The sequence below is a fragment of the Piliocolobus tephrosceles genome, chromosome 8 (genome assembly GCF_002776525.5).
Source record: "Piliocolobus tephrosceles isolate RC106 chromosome 8, ASM277652v3, whole genome shotgun sequence".
Taxonomy (NCBI): domain Eukaryota; kingdom Metazoa; phylum Chordata; class Mammalia; order Primates; family Cercopithecidae; genus Piliocolobus; species Piliocolobus tephrosceles.
The window spans coordinates 52,368,714-52,390,136 of NC_045441.1; the positions used below are offsets into that span (position 1 = coordinate 52,368,714).

General features: G+C 41.7%; 1 protein-coding gene across 1 annotated transcript in view; it reads right to left on the minus strand.

Annotated features, from left to right (window-relative positions):
- CREB5 (cAMP responsive element binding protein 5) overlaps window positions 1-21,423 on the minus strand; it is a 417,587-nt gene that overhangs the window by 246,773 nt on the left and 149,391 nt on the right. The window contains exon 5 of the mRNA XM_023225914.1: window positions 9,862-10,034. Coding sequence (XP_023081682.1) covers window positions 9,862-10,034 — 173 coding nt within the window. The remainder of the gene's footprint in view (window positions 1-9,861; window positions 10,035-21,423) is intronic.

The following is a 21,423-nucleotide window of genomic DNA, read 5'->3' on the forward strand; positions in this document are numbered from 1 at the left end:
TGTGTGTGTGCGTGTCTGTGTGTGGTGTGTGTGTATGTGGTGGGGGCGGGGGGATTGGGACAAATCTAGCAATTGACACCACATGCCCCCACCCCCGACACCCCTCATTTTCTTTTTAGTTAGAAGTCTTCAACTTTCTCCAATTCCAGACTTTTATTTCATCAGATTTTTATTTGGGTGTACCTGGTCTGTAAAATTCCTCAGTCACCTCTAACAGTATGAAGCCTAGTTGGATTATTTTAAATTAATTCTTTCAATGCTTTATAAAGTCTATGATTTGGAATATGCATCTATAGTTTGCCTTTTGTTTAGTTTTGGCATTTAAAATATACACTGACTCAACATGGGGCTTTGGAAGGAAGTGAGAATTAGACTGGTTTCATTGAGTTTGCAGATTCATCCAGTAGGCTTCCCTCCCACAACCCAAACAATACTGAAAAGGAATCAGCTACTACTTCATTTAGCTTCTCTTCAATCTAGTACCTTACTGCTTATCTCTTTAAATATGCAATTTGAGCAAGACTCTCGAGAAAAATAAGATGAAGTGACATGCTAAGCAGAGATCCCTGAGAGTCTGTCAAATGCTTAGCCTCCTTCCCCGACAGATTCTAAGAATGTCATTGCTCATCTGACAAGTGTTCAATGGCTCAGTGATTTGGGGATGGGTATTTGCTCTTACAGGTTCCAGTTATCATTATGATTATTCATGTAGAAAATGTTAATGCGTTCCATAGACTAAAAATAATACATCGGAGGTCAGCTGTAAAGTGCTGTGTGTTTGGCTTGTGAATTACCATCGCTGGACTAAGATATGATGGGCATATGGTTATTCAGGAAGTCATTTCTAGCATTTCAAAGATGTTTGGGGCCATCTGTTCTCTGCAAAGGTCTGTGACCCTGCAAAAGCAAACCAAGCACATTCCATCATGTCGCTACCCAATGCTCACAAGGGTCCTATCATTTTACAGACTGGCCTAATCATCAGCCAGAATGCACTTTGCCAAAGGGGGGAAAACTATAAAACCCCAAATTCCTTTAAATGTGTCTGGTACCATTAAGAATGTTTATTACTCTGCAGGAACTTTTAGTTGATATTTGCCAAAAGCACAACATACCTGGCAAATGGATTACTAGACTACCTGCTAAATGTGAGTGTGTTTTGTAGAATTCTTCTTCAGCAGTCTAGGTCAGCCAAGTAGTGTTGTTGTAGGGTGTGAGCCATGATAAGGAAACACACTTGTTCCTAAGAGCTTGTTTCAGAATTATTGGGAATTTGAGCTAGGAGAAAGCATTTATTAGACAACCTAGTTTCATTCTTTCTTTTTATAAGATGGAAAAGTCAGGTCCCCAGCAAGGTAAAGAAGCCTGTTCAAAGTCCAGAGCTCATGCATGGTACAGTCAGAGTCACCAGCCTTGGCTTTCTATCCCTAGAGCAATGGTGTTGCACTGCCTCATTGAAATAGGATTCCATCCTTATATACTAGAATCTTAATATCAATGACTCCCTTTACATTCAAAATTCAAGATCAAACTGGATGTTTATGTGTTATTCTGATTCAATCAGAGTAAAATGCTAATGGTATTTATGTAATCTTTAAATCTTCATTAGAAGGGATATAAAAGATGATTGTAGAGAAAATTTGGTGAAACATAAATTAAAAATGCATAGGAAAGAACCTGTTGAATGAGCTATCTTTTGAATCTCAAAGTGTCTGATTACATGAAAATAGCATACATGCAAAGGGCATCATAGGTTATCTCCAAATTTCTAGATTAATGCTTCACTTTTAATTCAGAATCTATCAAACAGTTCAGACAAGTGTTATTTACATTTTGTGAGACATATAGTATTATAGAATATAAAAGCTCCAAATATCTGAAATGCCCACTGGGACACCGCCCTATTACTTGGACATGTTCAATCTTCAAAAAAGCCAAGTGTACTTCCAGTTCCAAAGGACCAGCTCTGAATTACCAGGTTCAATTCAAGCTTCTCCTAACATGCTCAGTTCACACAGGGCACTGCACATACTAATCATTTTCCCATGTTAATACTCTTTTTGATGTTCTTCAATAAATGGCTATCCTCAGTCATGGGACTCTCCCTAAACACCACAAGCCATGTGAACCTGCTAGGTTTTCATTCTTGCTTCTGGATTTGTAAACAGGAAATAATACTGAGCCACTCTTGATGTAGGAACTATGACAAGTGCAGAAAAGAGCAGTTAATTTTTGCAGTTTGCATTACGGGAGACTACATACTCTCATTCCCAAATATTCACTCACAAGGCACCTTATCCAAGGCTTACACAGAGGAAGACACTAACCAGTGATATGAGCTAAAGTTTTGTTTCAGATCTTCCACAAAATAATTCCCCAAATAATAATAATTCAAGAATATAAGACAGTGGACTGCATTTTCCCATAGAACTGTGTCTGGCAAAATCATCATCCAGATCTCTTATGTTGGATTGGACTTGTTTTACATGTTTACTATTTTCGGTGTTTGTGAGAATAAAAGAACAATTTCCTGATAAGATTACTTCAAGAGAGGAAGCTATACCTAGTCACGCACGCAGCAGTGAGTCCCCAGAGAAGTTACCTTATCAAGTAGTTTACGAAATTAAATTTGTTATGAAAATCACTAACATTTTAGTGCTGAAAAGAATTTTGAGAATTTTCTAATGATACCCACCCCCCTAATTTTACAGGTGATAAAACTTAAACCTGGGCAAGTTAAGTTTCTTGGGAACTATGGGATAGTGCATGAAGTAGGTGGTCTGGATTTGAGTTCTGGCTCTGGCCATTATCACTATGACCCGGAGCAAGTCACTTAATCTCTGAACCTTACTTTATTCAACTGCAAAATGGGTGTATTAATTCCCAGGTAACAGAATCATGCATGCTAAACTAGTAGAGATGTGCCTTGTAAACAGCACCTGACAAAGAGAAGAGGTTGCTGTTATTCACCTAAGAGCTGAGCCTAGAAGTCAAGTCTCTCTGACGTCATATGTTAGGACCCCTCCCTTTTACTGCTGTGGGCTTCTCTTCCCAAACCCTATTCTGTTCTCACTCTCTGGGCTATGTGAACATATCTAGGAAGTCAGATAATCTAGAGCTTCTGCCAAACTTGGCTCCTGGAAGAAAACAAACCAAAAGAGAGAATAAATTTGAGACAGAAGAGAGGCAGTGAATGAGAATTTTGGAGCTGAGACTGACTCAATTAATTGGCTAACCCCTTTATATGTAGGTAAAGGAAACCAGGTCTGGGGAAGCTGAGTGCTTAGCCAAGGTGGCAAATCTTTTAAATGGCAGAGCCTGAATGTCTAAAACCCATGACCTCGGAACCCATGACAATGCTTTTCTTTGACTCCCCTCTGACCTGACATGGTTTTGCTCCAAGCAAGCTCTTGTCTTCCAGGCATGTCTTTTCAATATGCTGCACAAAAGAACAAATGTCTAGATTTATTGTAAGCACAGAAAGAATAATCCCAGGCTAGTTGCTGTAGAAGTAGTCCCTCATTTGTGCCTATCTTTTCCAAAAACAGGAGGGAAGAAATGCACACTGAGACACTTACATGGAAGCTTCAGAAACTCTGAGGGCCAGGTTCTGTGTAGGAGTTCCAGAAATGAAGTCTTCCTCCAAGAAAAGTTCACAGGCAAAGTCACCTGTCCCCTCAGGAAGTGGAACAAATCTGGAAGTTGAACTGCATTTGGGCAGGGAATAGTGGTCTTCCTGCAAGCTAAGAAGCCAAATATAGAGCAACCAAATGTTGGAAACAGGGCTGTCACTTCTCTGTGATGCTATGGTTTCCTTAAACATGAGGGGATGAAGTGTTTGTCACTCTAACCAGATAGACTGAGCATTAGCTAACTCCTGTGCATAGATGATTCTGCCAGTCTCAAGCACACTCATGGGTCTTCCATGGCACTGGTATTGCCATGGTCAGGAACATGTGGAAACATGTGCTTTTGAGTCCAATAGACTCATTCAAAACTCTGTTTATCTCCCTGGCTGGGTGACTTTGGACAAGTTATTTTTCTTCTTGGAGCACTAATATTGGGGTAAATAACATCTACCTCTCTGAGCTATTGAAGAATTACAGGAAATAACATGCAAAGCTAGCTCAGTGCCTGGCACATAGTAGGTCCTGAATAAATATTGTCTTCCTTTCTCTTCTTCAGTGTCAGTATCAAGGCCCTTTCTAACAAAGAGCTTGAGCCATCGAGGAACTACCTCTGATTTTCTCTCCCAAGTAGAGCAGGCTTACTGTGTTCCAGGTGGGAAGCTGAGACGACACCAAGACACAATGCTTGCCTGAAGAATCAGAGGCAAGAACCAGATTCGGAGACGAGAGCTGGGGTATTTTTCTGTCTCTTGGAATACCCAGCCATGTGCTCCCATGTTCTGGCTGTACCCCCTTCATCTGACCACAATACCATGTGGTGTTACAACTTTTGAATGTTAAGAAACATTATATTTCCTCAAGTATCAGTACTTAATGTTTCGTTCCACACATAAAACCCTGTGAATGGAAGGCTGCCGGCCCCCTTGTCAAAGGTAATTTCTCAAGGCTGTGCATGGGATTTAACGGGAGCCATATGGTTAAGTCTGTCAACCCTCCCAGAAAGCATCCGCCGGAAGGGCCCTCGTAAATGTTTTCGGGGCTGTGAAAGATCCAGCAACTTTCCAACAATAAAGCTATGTTCATAGCCGTGATACTCAGCAAAACACAAAGCAGGAAATAATGACTTCTGGTCTGCATTATTCAAAGGGGCTTCAAGTTGTCCTGGCTAAGGGCTGAGGACCAGTGACAAGCCGGGACCTGCTGCCCCACTGCCTCCAGCAGGAAGGAGGCTGGCCTGAATGTCCCCAGCATTAGCCCATAGTAGACAGTGACAGTCTTAGTCATGTTCACTTTGGTTTGAGGAGCTTTAGAAAGCTCTTAAAAATGGATTCATACACTTATGCATTGACAAGGCAAACACATTCTTAACCTGTAAGTTGCTTTGTTATTTAGGTCTTCTTTAAGCCATGACCTTCAGTGATGGCATCATTTACTGATTTTTCTGCTGTTCTTTCCCCCAACCCCAGCAACGATGACACAAACCCCTCAAATCTATTAACATTCTCATCTTGAGGGAACACTGGGCAGGAACTAACTCACACAGCAAAGCCACGTGATTCATGACATTGCTTCTGCCACGAACACATTTTGAGATGTTATCAGCTTTTCTTTTTATTATTATTTTTCTTTGTTTGCTTGTTTGTTTTCCTTGGTTATGTCCACTGAACTACATCTAATATTCTGCATGACACATAGCATCTGGGATTGCAAAGGAAAAGGGATAAAGAGGCACAGAAAAGGTAAGAGGAGGTACAATTTATGGTAAGTCTTGGCACCTTTTTATCTTTACATAAAACAAGATTTTTTTCTATGATATTTTATATAAATTTCTGGCTAAGTTTTATGTCTCTACTGCCTAGCTACAGCCCCATGCAAATAGGGTTTATAACCAAATGCCTAAGCTACGCATCATGTGGAAATATATGTTCCAGGATTAAAATTGGTGTAAAACCAGGGAGGATTTTTTCACATAAATGTCTTCATATATGCATTCTGTTGAACATATTTCTGAGTTTCCTGATGCAGCTGGCCAATTCATTCTTTTCACCAGAATACTCCACATTTGTATATTCTGATGTTAGACATATTTGGCCAGTGCCCTACAAAGAAGTAAAGGGTAAGAAAAAAATGTGTAGAATATTTTGGAAGTGTCTCCCATAACCCATCAGAACTCTGTATTGATATCCATTCTTGTAGAACTCCAAATTCCATATTATCTTCATTGCTCTCCTGAAGAATTACTGAGTGTAAATTATCTACTATCACTTATCCATAAAGAAGAATCAACTTAGTTAAGAAAGCTGAGATCTATTAAGATTACAGCCATCTACTCAACTGACTATTGACTCCTACAAAAATGTCTTAGATGATAAGAAACTGAGAGACAGAGAGAGTGTGTGAACTTCCACTAGTGCTACCTGCCCTTCCGCCATTTTCCCAGGCTTTGCTGACTTGGGCCTGAATTAATGAGCCTGTTGCATGATGCTAATAAAAATGACAGGAGGAGAGATACTGTTTGGATTCTGCCACATATTTGGTTCAAGGCTGAATCAATTTTATCTCTATTTAATACATGCTTGTTTTCTATCTCACTTGTCTTCCCCACAGCCCAAGGCTCACTCTTTTTTCCATCTGGGAAACTTATCTCTGAAAATGCTACCATCAGTCAGCCAAAGACACTCTTCCCGGCAGAGCGTCTGCCAGTTTGACTAAGCACAAGTAGTCACTAGTTTGGGGATGCCTCCCACACTCTCTATAGCTGTGTGTTTTTCTAGCCTGCCCAACCACACAAGAGCAATTTGAGATATTTATATTTACCTCTGGTTTCTATTGAGGTAATGGCACTACTTTCACAGAATTGAGCACAGGGCATGGTATGGATTGCTGTGGTATGGAATGGAAGTTGCACGTGTTGTTTGTCTACTTCCTTTTAACATTACTTCTTTGGATTTTTGCATTTGCACTCATTTTGGTCTGGTTTGGCTCAGTGCCTGTTCAAAAGCATGAAAATCAAATGCTTACAAGGATGCCTACCCTTTGTCCCCAAAGTCCTCCCTGATAACTGGCACTACTCCCGTTTCAAGTCCTTTATGTCGATAGCTCTCTCAATACATTCAAGCCTCTAAGCTTAAATTTTGCACTGTGAAAAGAGGGAGACAGAGAAGAGCAAGAACAGGGGGTTGCCTGCAGCAGCCAAGCACTGGTAGAAGGGAAGGGAAGATGGGGGAGCAGGAGCCAGGCGGCCCCCTCTCCCACACAGTCTCAGCCGTGAACACACCCGCTGGCCACAGCACAAGAGCACTGTGCGTGGGCACAGGTGGGTCCCAGCCTTTCTGGCTGGATGCAGCTTAAGCGCTGAGCCTGAATGAAGACTTTCATTGCTGTTTGCTGTTTTTCTTGGCCAGTAGCCATGGCAAACATTTGCAGGTGGCTTGGCCAGATTTTGACACTTAAATATTTGAGGTTGTGATAAAAATCAGAATATTACTACAATATGGTTCTGTGCAGCCTCAAAAAAATAAAATAAAGTAAAAAAAAAAAGCTATCTGCAATTTCAAATGCTCATTTAAAGACACAGTCCCCAGAGGGAACTCATGTTTTCAAATAAGTACTCATTTCCTCTTTCCTGAGAGAAATAAAAGAGTCAACCATCCCCAAATGTTACCACCTAGAGTTTCATACTGAATCCACTGGTGAGATGGGTTGGGTTATTTCTTGCTGAGTCTCCAGGATCATCTGGGCAAGGTTTTGGATGGAGAAAAATGGAAATGACAAGATGTGTGGGTTTGAATCAACATGGCAAACACACCAGGGAGGAATCTGAATGAAAGAAATAGCCTCCCTCAGGCTTGGCAATGAGACAGAGTCCTAAAAGTGACAATTATCTCCTAGAACACACCAGGAGCGACACACAACACCCCAGGCTGGAGAATAAATGGGAAGATGGAGTGTGTCCAAAAGGCGTCCATACCAGAGAAACACCCGCCTCCATCCAGGCATGGTGACACGGCCTACAAATGTCACCCAAATGTACAGTCCTGAGCCAGCTGCGTAAATTATTGACAGAGTCAGCACTCATCTTAAACTTTAGTGCTAGCCCTCAAAAGACTGTTTCATAAAGACCAGCTTTGTGCTAACAATGGCTGAATACTAAAGGCCTCCAAAAGGGTAGTTGGTGGGGGGTGGCAGGGAGAGGGAGGCAGGAGAACTCCAGGGGGGAAGGAAGGAATGCTGTAAAACCGCTAGTAAACTCTAGCACATTTTATGTTTTTTCCCCTTGAAAGAAAAATAAAATAATTATAATTAGCTGGCCTAACTGTGAATTGTCTGCTGAAAGCCAAGCCACTTGAGAGAAGTCCCTGGAGATTTAGATGCTGTCTTTAATGAATCCACCCCACTCTCTTAGCATACTATGGGTTCTTGATTTAGATAGCGGCAACGTTTGCTCTCATGGTCATTTGAGAACAAAAGAAATCTTTAGCAGAGATACTTACCAACCTAGCATTGACTCCTTTCAACAAAGCCAAGCATTCAAAGGGCCAGGTTAATATTCTGTTTCTTGAATAGAAAACCAAATGCACCCACAGCAAACTCACAAAATGGTCATTACGCATTACCCATTACTCTCATTTCTTAAGGTGGGTCTTAATGTGTCATCGCCCATCCTGGTAAGTTGAAAATGTGAGACAAGGTGCCCCTTCTGGAAGATCCTGGGGAGGAATAAGCCAGTGTTCCCTGCGGGTCTGGAATTCTTATAGCACCAAAAAACAAGAGGGAAAAGACCTACTGACAAATGTGGAGCAGTTTCTAAGTTTTTAATTATCACATCCAATATTTGACTGAAAATTCAAACTGAATGTTGATGCACATACAAAACACAGCAAGTGCCCCTTCTCATTTTAAACAGAGAATTCTGGGAGCTTAGAGCAGCCAGTTCTCAGCAGCCAGCAACAGAACTTTATCACAGTTCTTTGGCTTAAAGTTATTACCTTTTCTTCCTAAGAATCCATGTGCTCTTAAATCTTTGATTTCATCTTTACTCTTGTGAAGTTGGAAAGAACAGACACCATCCTCATTCTGGGGATAAGGAAGCTGGGCCAGAGATTCTGTGTTTCTGAGAAGCTCCCTGGAAATGTCCCCGCTGTGGATCCTCAGACCACACTTTGCATAGCAAGGGGCTAGAGCTAATACAGGATACCCAGAAGGGAGAGCTCTTTCCATCACATGACATGGAGTGTCTGGGCTTCAATGACAGCATCTTTCCACCAGTTTTTCCTCAATGCCTCAGTATTGTCTATTTGCATAGATGAGAGAGAGGGGCCTGCTTTCTTTGTTTTGTCTACTCCGGGAATCAGCATGGACCAACGTAGAGGAGGCAGAGGGCTAATAAGGAGGCAGTAACAAGAAGAAGAAGCAGGGAAGAATCAGCAAAGGGCAGGACGACTAAGGAAATACGGTAGTCCTCCTTATCCGTGATTTTGCTTTCTGCAGTTTCAGTTAATCATGGTCCAAAAATATTAAAAGGAAAATTCCAGAAATAAACAATTCACAAGTTTTAAACTGCTCACCATTCTGAGTAGCATGATGAAACTTCATACCATCCCAAGCCATGCCCCCCAGGATGTGAAACATCTCCCTGTCCACCATGTCCAGGCTGTGGACACGCCCCACCCAGTAGTCACTTAATAGCTATCTCAGTTATCAGACGGAAAACCCATATTATACACAGGGTTTGGTAGTATCTGCATTTTCAGGTATCCACTGGGCAGCTTGGAATTTATCTGTCACGGACAAGGAGGGATTGCTGCACACAGAAGATGAGGTGATGAGTGTGGCAGCTCCCAGGAAGGGAAGGGCACACTCTGTTGGAGACAAGGCTGAGCTGGTAGAACTTCCCTCCACCATGTTTGTTCTATGCACTATACTCTAGTCTCCATAACAACCATGGGTTTTCCCACAGTCATCTTAAAGTTCACAAATCTTGTCTGAAGAAATGATGACACAGAATGACTTGCTCCCCACCCCACCCCTACCACCCAAAGTCCAGGATCAAAACAGCTTCTACCAAGCAGAGACTCCTCCCTTCTCCCATCAAAAGCATCACTCTGCGCTCTAGGCAATATCATGCCAGCCAGAAAAACCAACCAATCTGAGCACCAGAAACCAGGAGAAAGTCCAGAACATTTCCTGAGCTCCAGCCAGGACCCAGGGACAGCCGAGAAGGGCTCCTTACCCAATCTGGCGGTTGGTGGAAGGTGCCTGGGTGATGACGGAGCTGGACTGGGGCGACGGCATGGCTTGCTGAATCACAACGCTGGTGTCGTGGTTGGGCAGCCGAGCACTGCTAAGCTGGTGAGTTCCGGGCCCTGTCATGGCCCCACCAACTGCATTATGCATTGAGATATTCTGCCAAGAGAAGACACAGGGGAAAGGTCAGGAGGAGTCAATGTTTTTATTCTACTCTCAAGCTCTCAAAGGCCAAAACTGGGAATCTAGTCATGTCAACTATATAGAGAGTTATGGCTTCCGGCAAGCCGTAGGCCCATTCATCTTGTTATAACATACAGCTACGAGGAGATGAAAAATAACTACTCACCCTTAGAGTAAAGCATGTGAGAAAATGCCTTAAAGTTTCCTTATCACTGTCCTGCCATCCTGATGTGAGGTTTGCATCAGAGACATTTAGTGCCTGCCTTCTCTGACTGGGAGGATGAATATCAGATTTGAAAATGATTTTTGTAATAAGTGCATAATACTGTGATTTAGTGAATAGTCATTCTGCATCCTGCTTTGCATGACAAGCACACTGGTTTTTTCCTTTCATTTATAGTCCTATAAGTGTGCCCAACTATATATATATATACACACACATATTTTTTAAAGAAAACGACTACCTTTCCAAATCATAATCTCAGGACTCAGGACACAAGCTCAGTAACCTGTGGAATGAGGTTGGATGACTGGAATACATGACAAGACATCTGAGATCCAATGATTAGAGCAAGAGTTACCACTTTCTGCTGTATTTTCATAAAATCCATCTCTCACAATGCATAGAGTAATGGAAACACAGAACAATAATCGAGCATCTAGTTACTTGTTCCCTGTCTTTTCCTCTGGAACATAGGATGCTTGCATTCACAGCTCTATCCCATGGTGCTTGGACCACAGTAGGCATTCAGTAGATGTATATTAATAGCATGGATAAACCAGTGAAAGAACATGAGATGCCTGAGTCACTGACAGGACCTAATATCATGTATTTATTTCTGATGCCTTCAAATGAAGGCTTATTTGTTTAAAATTCAAAAAGCAAGTAAAATATGTGAGGGAGCTCTTCATGGAAAAGAAAGTTACTCAGACAACTAGAGAAAATTCACACTGAGCAGGGAAGGCTGATCAACACATTGGGACCACAAGGTCAGAAAGAAATTTAGAAACCAGTAAAGAAAGAGAAAGTGGCATAGTGCTTATGCCTGTAATGCCAGCACTTTCGGAGGCTGAGGCAGGAGGATCACTTGAGCCCAGGAGTTTGAGGCTGCAGTAAGCCAGGATTACACCTCTACACTCCACATTACAGCCTGAGGGACAGAGTGAGACTCTGTCTCGAAAAAAGAAAAAAAAAAAAAAAAAAAGAAAAGAAAAGAAAGAGAAAGAGAAAGTTCTTGGCCAAAAAAGTAATAGGTAAGGGCAATAAGTAAATCTCTACAAGTGGCAAGGTACAGCTCTTCAGCCTAGAAGGGAGGGGAAATTTAAGAGGTCTATTAGACAATAGGTTGAGGATGGGAGGGGAAAAATGGAGTGTCACTAGCAATTTACTAAAGAAAAAATATATATATATCTGTCTGCGCTTTGGTGTTAGCAAAGAAAAAATAAATGTTACCCAAGAGAACTAGAAGTGGTCCTTTGAAGTTCTTCTGCAAAGAAAAGGATTTCCTGCACTAAGTGTTAAACGATGGTGATAACATATATGGTATTTGGGGTGGCTGTGTCCATCACATTGCACCTTTCCCAGGTTTCTGATTTCTAAATCCTGACCACACAATTTGTCAGGAGTCCAGATGGAAACTGGGCACCTGGCTTAGACTGTGAGCCTACTGTGTTGTCGTGGGACCCCAAAGGCAGGAACAGGCTTATATATACTCACAGTCCAAAGGCTTTTCTCTTATACACTGGAAAATTTTTCTGACGTGGGAAAATACTGTGATTGGGTAAAGTAAGATGAAAGGAAATGGCGATCTGCATTGGTGGCACTGCAGGAACACACTGTAGTTCTTTTTATAGGATCTAGAGTTTTAGAGAATTGGACTAAAAATGATAATGAAAATAAAGAAAATTGTGTTATTTCTTTTGAAAGTGAACCTTGACATACTTATTTCCCTGGGTCTTAATGAGGTCAGAAACTATAGGTATTATTTTGTTTAAGTTCAAAGACACTTAAAATTTTTCATCTAGCTCACAGTCACCTACTCTATCAATAATAGATCCAAGGCACAGAACCATTTTTGACTCTCCTTTCAGAATTATTGATGCTGTACAATTTAATTTTTAAGATCACAATCTTCAAATTCACAAAGAAAATTATAAAACATACGGACTCTCCTTGAATTATCCTGGATGCTTCTTTTCCATCACCCTCTTCGGCAGTTTTCAAGTTCTACAAATTTAACTAAGTGTCCCTCATCTCTTCCAATCTTTCCATCCATCCTTCCACCAACCTATAACCAACTGCCATCATCTTCTATCCTTGTCTAGACAATGGTCTCCTTCATGCGCTCTGGCTTCTCTTCTTCCTTTTTCCCCTACTACAGCCACTGTGATCTTTTCAAAATGCAAAGGTCATCACATCACACCTGGCGTATGTGAGGTTCCCCTCCCACCCACTCCCCAGAACATACACCCTAAGCCATCAGTTTGGAAGTCACTGGCAGCACTCCTTGTATGTCTCCGAAGCCCGTGTAGGACTCTTTCTACCTCCCAGCTCAGCTCACACCACCTCCACTCTTGCTCCCTGTGATTCATTCCACATTCTAATTTCCTAACCTCGTACTAACCATACTGCGCTCCAGCATTGGGCCTTGTATGCTGCTTTCCAACGCCAATGCCCTTGCTCTGCCTATACCTTCAGACCTCAGAATCAATCATCATGTAGGCAAGCCTTTCCTGCCCACACCCACCCAAGTGATGGGCACCATCTCCTTTTCCTTTACAATACAATGGTTTACAATTGTTCTTGATTGTTTGATTAATAGCTGTTTCTCCCCTAGACTGTAAGCCCAATGAGAGAAGAAACTAAATCTGATTTTACTCCCCATTGTCTCCATTGCCTAACTTTGTGCCTGACATATCAGAGTGTTCAATAACTATTGAGTGAATGGGTGAACTATAACATTCCTAGAATATTCCATATGATGAAACATTACCTGTTTGTTCCCTGGTCAATTTTCGAGAGTGCTAATGTCCTGTCTGTTCACCTTGCAATATACAAGTATGCAATAATGCAGTTTTAGATACTAAGGTATTGTTAAATTATGGTTCAGTTGTGGGCTGAGGAAATAGAGAGGATCAGGATTAAGAAGAAAGCCACAAGCCTTGTATATATAATAAAAAGTAAAACCTTTTTAAAAATATTAAAGGGGCCATTGAAGGAAGATGCTGAGAGTTGAGCTTCCAATCTTTGAGCACTTTGGCTCAAATGATGGACACAACCACCATTCCTTACATCCACCATGGAAAAAGACAAAGAAAACTGGCTTATGCTGCAGCACAAAGAATAGGTTTAATTTCTTCAGAGTAAAGCATGTTAAATAAAAGAAAGAAGTAATCCCCTCTCCCCAAAAAAGCTTAAGAATCTTCTCTGAGAATCACCAAAAGGAATACTAATCACTATCTAGGAATATGTCCAACATTCTCCTTCATCAACACTTTAAAGGCATCTCTTCATCTCTGTGATCTCTACAGAAATGGAAAAGGCTCCTAAAAGACATATTCTAGCTCTTCTGTAATCTCTTCTTTACCCAACACATAAAATCTGCAAATTCTCCAGTCTTCTCCCAGATTCAGAGAGTAATTTCAAAACATTTTGGAAAAATAAACAACCCAGCAAAAGCATTATCATTTCACACTAAGAGAAGGCAATTTTTTTTCTTTAAGCATTACATAGTAACTCAAACACGAAATTACTTCCTGAGTTCACATTGTCCCAATTATGGGTTCAAAACCTGTCTTCATCGATAAAAAAAAAATTGCATTTTACCTCCAGATAAATTAAATCTCCAATTTCAAAAACACGAAGAGTGACTCTATCTTGCTGAGTTATTTCTGATAGTACAGGTGGGTAGATGTGAAGTTGGTGGAACAATGTCACCAAACTAGTGGATGGATGTCAGTATGCAGGGAAGGACCAGAGGTGTTCCTCGAAGCTGCCCTTGGCCTTTTCTTGTTCAACATTTTTTATCAACAGTTTGGATGAAGAGGTAAAAATCATGCTTGTCAAATCTGCAGTTGACACAAAGTTGGGAGGCATAGCTAATGTTCTGGATAGGATAATCAGGTTTTACTTGAGCCAACTGTGTGATCTGGCCTCCAAAAATGCTAACATAAATCTAGGTTGCTTTATGAGAAGTGAAACATCCAGATCTAAAGAAGTAATTATTCCACTGTAGAGTACATTGGATTGACCACATTTGGCCACCACATTTTAAGGGGAAAATTGACAAATTAGTGTGAATGAAGGCATCCAAAATGTATCACAGGAAGAGCAGTAGAAGAATCAGAGAATATTTAGTCTGAAGAGGAGACTTAAAGGGTCATGCTAACTGCTTTAAAAAATTTGCAAGATTAGACATAGTCTGTGTTGCTCCAGATGGCATAATTTCTTTTCTTTTCTTGTTTTTTGTTGTTGTTGTTGTTGTTGTTGTTTGTTTGTTTTTTGTTTGTTTGTTTTTTTCAGATGGAGTCTCCTTCTGTCACCCAGGCTGGAGTGCAATGACGTGGTCTCAGCTCACTGCAATCTCTGTCTCCTGGGTTCAAGCAATTTTCCTGCCTCGGCCTCCTGACTAGCTGGGACTACAGGCACATGCCACCACACCTGGATAATTTTTGTATTTTTAGTAGAGATGGGGTTTCACTGTGTTGGCCAAGCTGGTCTTGAGCTTCTGACCTTTTGATCCACTCACCTCCCAAAGTGCTAGGATTACAGGTGTGAGCCATGGCGCCCAGCCAGAGGGCATAACTTCAAAAATGTAATAATGATGATAAAAGTCAATAATAATTACACTTTGAGTACCTATGTTGAAGCAGGCACGATGGTAGATGCTTTATAAACTGCATCTTTAGTCTTCACAATGACCCTTAAGAGGTAGGCATTACTATCCTTATTGTAAGATGAGAAAAAGAGTAAACTCCTCACCAACACCAATACCATACCACTCACCTCTGGCCACCCTCACTCCCAATGGGGTGATACTTTCAAGGCACAGATATGACCTTCTGTCAGAACAAATTTACCAATATGTAGAGATATCAAAAGACACAACAAGCTGCCTGTAACATACTGAACTTCCTGGCACTAGAGTTAAGCCAGAATGAGTGGCCATTTGTCAGCTATGTTACCAAAAGGATTCCTGCCTCAGAAGGGAGATGGCACCAGATGACCTCCAAGGTCTCTTTTATTGCTAAGATTCTCTCATTTATGATACATGGTTCATGCTTTGGCTCAAATGTTTCCAAATGATTAGTAATGTGTAATAGTGTTGAAAATATACAGGCTTGGGAGTTAAGAGGTCTATTCTAGTCCAGTTTGTCTACCGTTCCTTGTAGTCATGTAACCTGGATGAATCATTCAACCTCACTGGGCTCAGTAGCCTCATCATTAAAGGAGGGGGCTGGACCACATGGTCTTCATGATCTTTTCCAGCTCTGATACTCCACAAGTCTCTTCCTATGTTGTATTTTATGAGACACTAAATATCCAAGCAGACTTTTAGACTCTGATTCATGGATCTACAAACGTTGATTTTTCTCCATAACCATAAGCTTTTGTAGAAGTGAGCCTTCCAAAAATTATAGCTTTCTGCCAAACCCCAAGGGATCATGATTCAAGAAACGGATCTAACAAAAAGTACAATCTCTCAACCACCAAAGATGAAAGCTCCACTTTAAACAAACGATCTTCACCGAAATTTCTCCCTCTTTGATTCACATTTCTCAGCATGTCCTTTGACTTCTTCCTTTCCTCAAGTATTTTGGGATGCTTTGCTCTCCATTCACTATTGTTCTGAGACATAAAGGGTGTGAATGAAATGAGAAGCAGGGGAATAATGAGTCTTGATTGCATACTCCTGAGCTTGAGGTAGAGTGGTAATTGTCTTTCTGCATGCATGGGCTTGGTATACAAAATGCAAAAAAAACAATCTGATGCACATAAGTATACATCCATGTTCTTAAAAATAACTATAATTTTAGGGTGTGGTAATGAAGGATGAAGGTAATGGACCACAATTGAAAGTGAAGGTTGGAGCATATAGGCAAAATGATGTTGATTCCTGTAAGGTCTCAAAATGTTATCTGCAAATCTATATTCCATCCAACTGCCACTGTGGGGAGACTTCATGGGATTTTCCATAAAGAGCCAGGGTCATCTTAACTCACATTTATGAGTTGTGCAATCTTAGAGTTGTCTGCATCTTAATGATGCCTGGGCAGTTATGAAGACTTTCAGAAGTTCCCAGATGTAAACATCCCTGAACTGCATCCAAAAGATATGCAAGACATTCACAGAATAATGAAGGTTCTAACCCTCTGGAAGCTACTAGGCTTTCTGGGGTATAGAAAGGATGTTAGAGAGTCCTGATTCCCATGTTTGGTGCTCTCAGGAGCTATCTATCAGGACAGGTATTTTTTGGATCTTACTAAGAGGACAGGCTGCCCCATGACCAAGGGGATAGTGAGGTATCAGAGGAGACATGGAGTAGAGGAGGGCACCAGGGACCATGCAGGCCACCTCTCCCTCCTAGCATTCTGTGCAGCACAGTCACACAGGGCAAGGTGGACAACACAAGGTAAGAAAGCATCTCAGGTTATCTCTTGAGAAGGGAGAGGAGAGCACAGGGGGCTATGAAAACTCTAGCCTTGATATACACATTTACATTCTGCTTTTTAACTAAGAAAATTAGCCAGGCATGGTGGCAGACACCTGTGGTCCCAGCGACTTGAGAGGCTGAGGCAGGAGGATCACTTGAGCCCAGGAGGTTGAGGCTGCAGTGAGCCATGATTACACCACTGCACTCCAGCCTGGGGGAGAGAGTGAGACCCTGTCTCGAAGTTAATTCATTCATTCATTTTGCTTTTTCAGTTTGCTATTTAACTCTGACAAATTCCAAGAGGTACCATAGTATAAAAGAAAAACATAAGCACTAGAATGGACCAGACCTAGGATCAAGTTTGCATCAGCTCCGTCATGTCTGGGGCACATCATTGAAGTCCTCTGAGCCATACCTTTCTCATCTTTAAAATGGAGATAATCATCTAAAGGACAGGATTAGCATCAGAATCATGTGAGATGACGGATGTCCCAGCACAGTGTCTGAAAACAAAAATATACTTCTTTCCTTTCAGTAAAGTCCAGAACATGAGGCACAGAGACAAAACGTACAGTCTGGTGCCTGCTCCCCATGACTGATACTAGTATTAGTAATATTAATAATGGCTAACACTGATACAGCATTATTGTATGTCAGAAAACTCATTTAACCCTTATCATCAGTCTAGAAGGTAGGTATATGGTTACTATACAGTTGAGGACATTGACGCAAAGAGGTTAAGTGACTTGCTCAAAATCACACAGCCAATAAGGGGAAAGCTCAGCTCTAGGCAGTTTGACTTCAGACCTCTTAACCAGGCACATCACCACGAAGTCCTGCTGCTTCTAAAGTCTTGCTGTACAAATATTTTTTGTAGAAAGTGACTTGGCAAAAACTAAGGTATGCCTGCTATTCTCACAATGGGCACTATAAATGAGTGATTAATTAATATTGGTATGTGGTCTGAGAAATATACAACAGTATATCTGGCGTACCACTAATCTGGATCAATGTCATCACCACCACCTTCACAGCTGGAAAAGCTTGGATATACACCGTGAGTTCATTTCAAAATGTCTGATGAGTGTCCCTTATCTAAAAGTCATGCTGCAGCCATAGGCAGCTCCCCTTTGACTTGAGGGAAGACATCACAGTAGGTAGAGAGGCAGCTTGCACACTGACATAATCATCAGTGGCTTTAGCCCCCTCACCCATTGCCAGAAGCAGACGGCCCCCATAAGGGAGGTTCTAGACTTGGGGTTCTCAGCTCCTGAGCAGCAAGATCTGCCCAGCTTGCTGAGGCTCCCCTCCAATCCCCAGAACTCTGTCATTCTTTCTAATACTGGGTTTGAGGCAATGGAGCCCTGAACCATCCCTGTGAGCATTTGATAGCTATTCATTTAATCCTGTAGTCAAATATTCAAGACAACAAATACCTTCTCAGGTGCCACCCTTGACTGTGAGAAACAGTTTCCCAGTGTCTCTCAAAGAAAGATTCTGCCCCTTCCTGGTCAGTTTCTTAACGCCTTGGACTGTCCATGTTTCTGTTCTCATCTCCCACATTACTGTCTTGGTTGTCTTTGCTAAATATAATCATATGGGTTAAAAGGAGAGAAATAGCTGTACTTTATTCAGGTTACTGGAATCAAGATTGAGCAAATTTCTTTGATTGATGTATCCACCAAAATCCTGGACGTCAGAAACTAGTCTCATGCCATTAAAAATCACGTAAGTGGCCTGGCTGGTGGCTCACGACTGTAATCCCAGCACTTTGGGAGGCCGAGGCAGGTGGATCACCTGAAGTTAAGAGTTCAAGACCAGCCTGGCCAACATGGTGAAATCCCATATCTACTAAAAAATACAAAAATTAGCTGGGCATGGTGGTGGATGCCTGTAATCCCAGCTACTTGAGATGCTAAGGCAGGGAGAATTGCTTGAACCTGGGAGGCAGAGGTTGCGATGAGCCAAGATCACACCACTGCACTCCAGCCTGGGCAACACAGTGAGACTCCATCTTGAAAAATAAAAATGACATAACTGTTTACTGTTCTTGGAGCAGAAAACATGCTGTGTTCACCTGAAAATAACCAGTGCCTGCCTCCATGCTGTGTGCTTGGTAGATAGCAATGGATTCAATTATTTTGCAAATAAATGAATGATATGTGATCTTCAGCAAGCTTATAGCACCTCTGTACTTCAGTTTTCTCAGTTGTTAAATAGAGACAACCCTATCTGATAAGGTTTTTGTAAATATTAAATCAGGTCATACAAGCATAGCATTTAATGCAATGTTGGACAATTAACTGTCCAATAAATGTTAGCAGCTATTATTCTAATTATCACTATTCTCATCATCATTACTATCACTGCTAATACCAGATAGTATCAGCTAACTATTCCTTGGTCCTCCACCTTATCCCACACACACTTCTTTCAAAGCCCTTAGAACACACTGGTATATGTATTATGTTTAAAGTCAGTCTTCCTTCTAGCTATGAACACTTTGATGATGGGGACAGGTTCTGATTTCCTATCATTGTCCTCAGGGGCTAATACAATGCCCATCACATAGATGTTTGCTGAGTGAGTATACAGAACAGTACAATGAGTGCTGTGGAACAAGAGAAAATAAAGAGTCAGCCCTCTCCTTACTAGAGTGAGCCTCCAGCTTAGAAGGAATATGAAAAGTAGGGAAGAGAAGGGATGAAAAACACATGAATCTGAAAAATACCTTCACACACAAACACACACACACTATGGAAGCAGAGAAAGATGTGTCACCGAGAGCCAATTATTCCATGTTCTGAAGGGCAAGAGGCTGGTCAGCAGGTCTGTGTTTTCATCTAAACTCCAACACTAAACACATGATCCTGCTGAACTTCTCCAGTCTGTCAATTTTGTCTTCATGATTCCCACATCCGCCTTGCCTTTTCTTGACCATCCCACTAGCTTTAGATGTCTGTCACCTCCTGTCCTGATCATACAATTGCTTCCTACCGATAAGGAGCCTGGTTCCTGGCTTCCAATCCTTTTAGTCCCTCCCCAAACACTCCAGACCCTGTTCTCCAATTAATTGATGTAATTCAGCACTTTCCTAATGCTACTCTCCAGCTCTGAAACCTGCTATAGCTCCCCATTACCATCAGTAAAAACCCACACTTAGCCTTGCCTTCAAGACTCTATATTTCCAGCCTCATCTCCTACCACTATCCCCTGTGCAAACCCTAAACTCCAGCCACACTGGTCTATTCATTACACAACTAGTGACTTCAAATTTTTACCTTCATACCTTTGCCTGTACATGCCCCAGACCTAGAATTTCCTTTCCTTCTCTCTGCCTAGCTAAATCCTGTCCTCTAAGCAATAAATGTGTTGATTGATCAATGACATTTTCTCAAGTACAAAATGAGGATCGTGTACCCTTGCTTCCTTTGACCTACAAAGTAAAGATATAGCAATGGTTTGAAAAGAGCTTTAGTAACATACATATTATCTTACAACCCTGAGCTTCTCTGCTCTGACATCCTTGTTCTTAGAATGATTCCCTTTCTCTCCCCTTTTCAGGTTCATCTTAAACTTCACCTAACTAAAGGTATTCCACCTGTTATCTTCCACTTCAGCAGCCCAATCCTTTCACCTATAGCATGTTTCACAGTGTGCAATTGTCATTACTACTATTTCCAGTTCACTGTACAATAAATTCCAGGAAGAAAGGAACACAGCCTCTCTTGTTTTCTCTTCTATCGCTAGCACCTAGCTCAGTGCCTGGCACAGAACTATATAAATTACCATTGGTTGGATAGATAAATGAACTGTGATTTTTGAGGTGTTGAAATGTGACTAAAGAGCAACTGATAGACAATTTCCTCTTGTCTAAGTCAAGAACATGGTCATCTTAAGCCTGTGATCCTAATATAAAAAGATAACATTGGCCAGGTGCGGTGGCTTACGCCTATAATCCCAGCTCTTTGGGAGGCTGAGGCGGATTGCCTGAGCTCAGGAGTTTGTGACCAGCCTGGGCAACATGGTGAAACCCTGTCTCTACTAAAATACAAAAAATTAGCTGGGTATGGTGGCACATGCCTGTAATCCCAGCTACTCAGGAGGCTGAGGCAGGAGAATCGCTTGAACCTGCAAGGTGGAGGTTGCAGTGAGCTGAGATCATGCCACTGCACCCCAGCCTGGCTGATAGAGTGAGACTCTGTCTCAAGAAAAAAAAAAAAATTTGCTGATTTGAGTTATCCCAAGTCATATCAACACGCAGAGGCCAGAGGCCAGCAAGCAGCTTAACAGTCTCCCCAATTTACCACGTGTCTGGTCAGCCAGAGCCACTGATGGAAGTGAGGGCCCTTCCGAGTGACTGGAAAACTAACAGGAAAAACCAAAGCAGCGTGACTAGAAACAAGTGAGGAAAGGAGTCCCGAGGCAGGTGTGGGGCAGATAAACAGAAGGCAACAATGACCTTGCCAAGCTCTCACACCTGTGTAGTGTGGGAGAAGAAAGGGTATTTAAAAATCACAAAAGCGGTGCAGCGCGTGCAGAGAAATGCTGAGCATTTGCACACTGCGTATCTAGTCTGGCTGTGCAAGAGGCAAATGGCCCATTCTAGAATTACTAAACAAATGTCTCTCCCTTCCTTACCAGAAATTTGCAAAGTTACTAAAAATACGGACATGTATAAAAGTACCACGAGGATGCTGAAGGGTCTATTT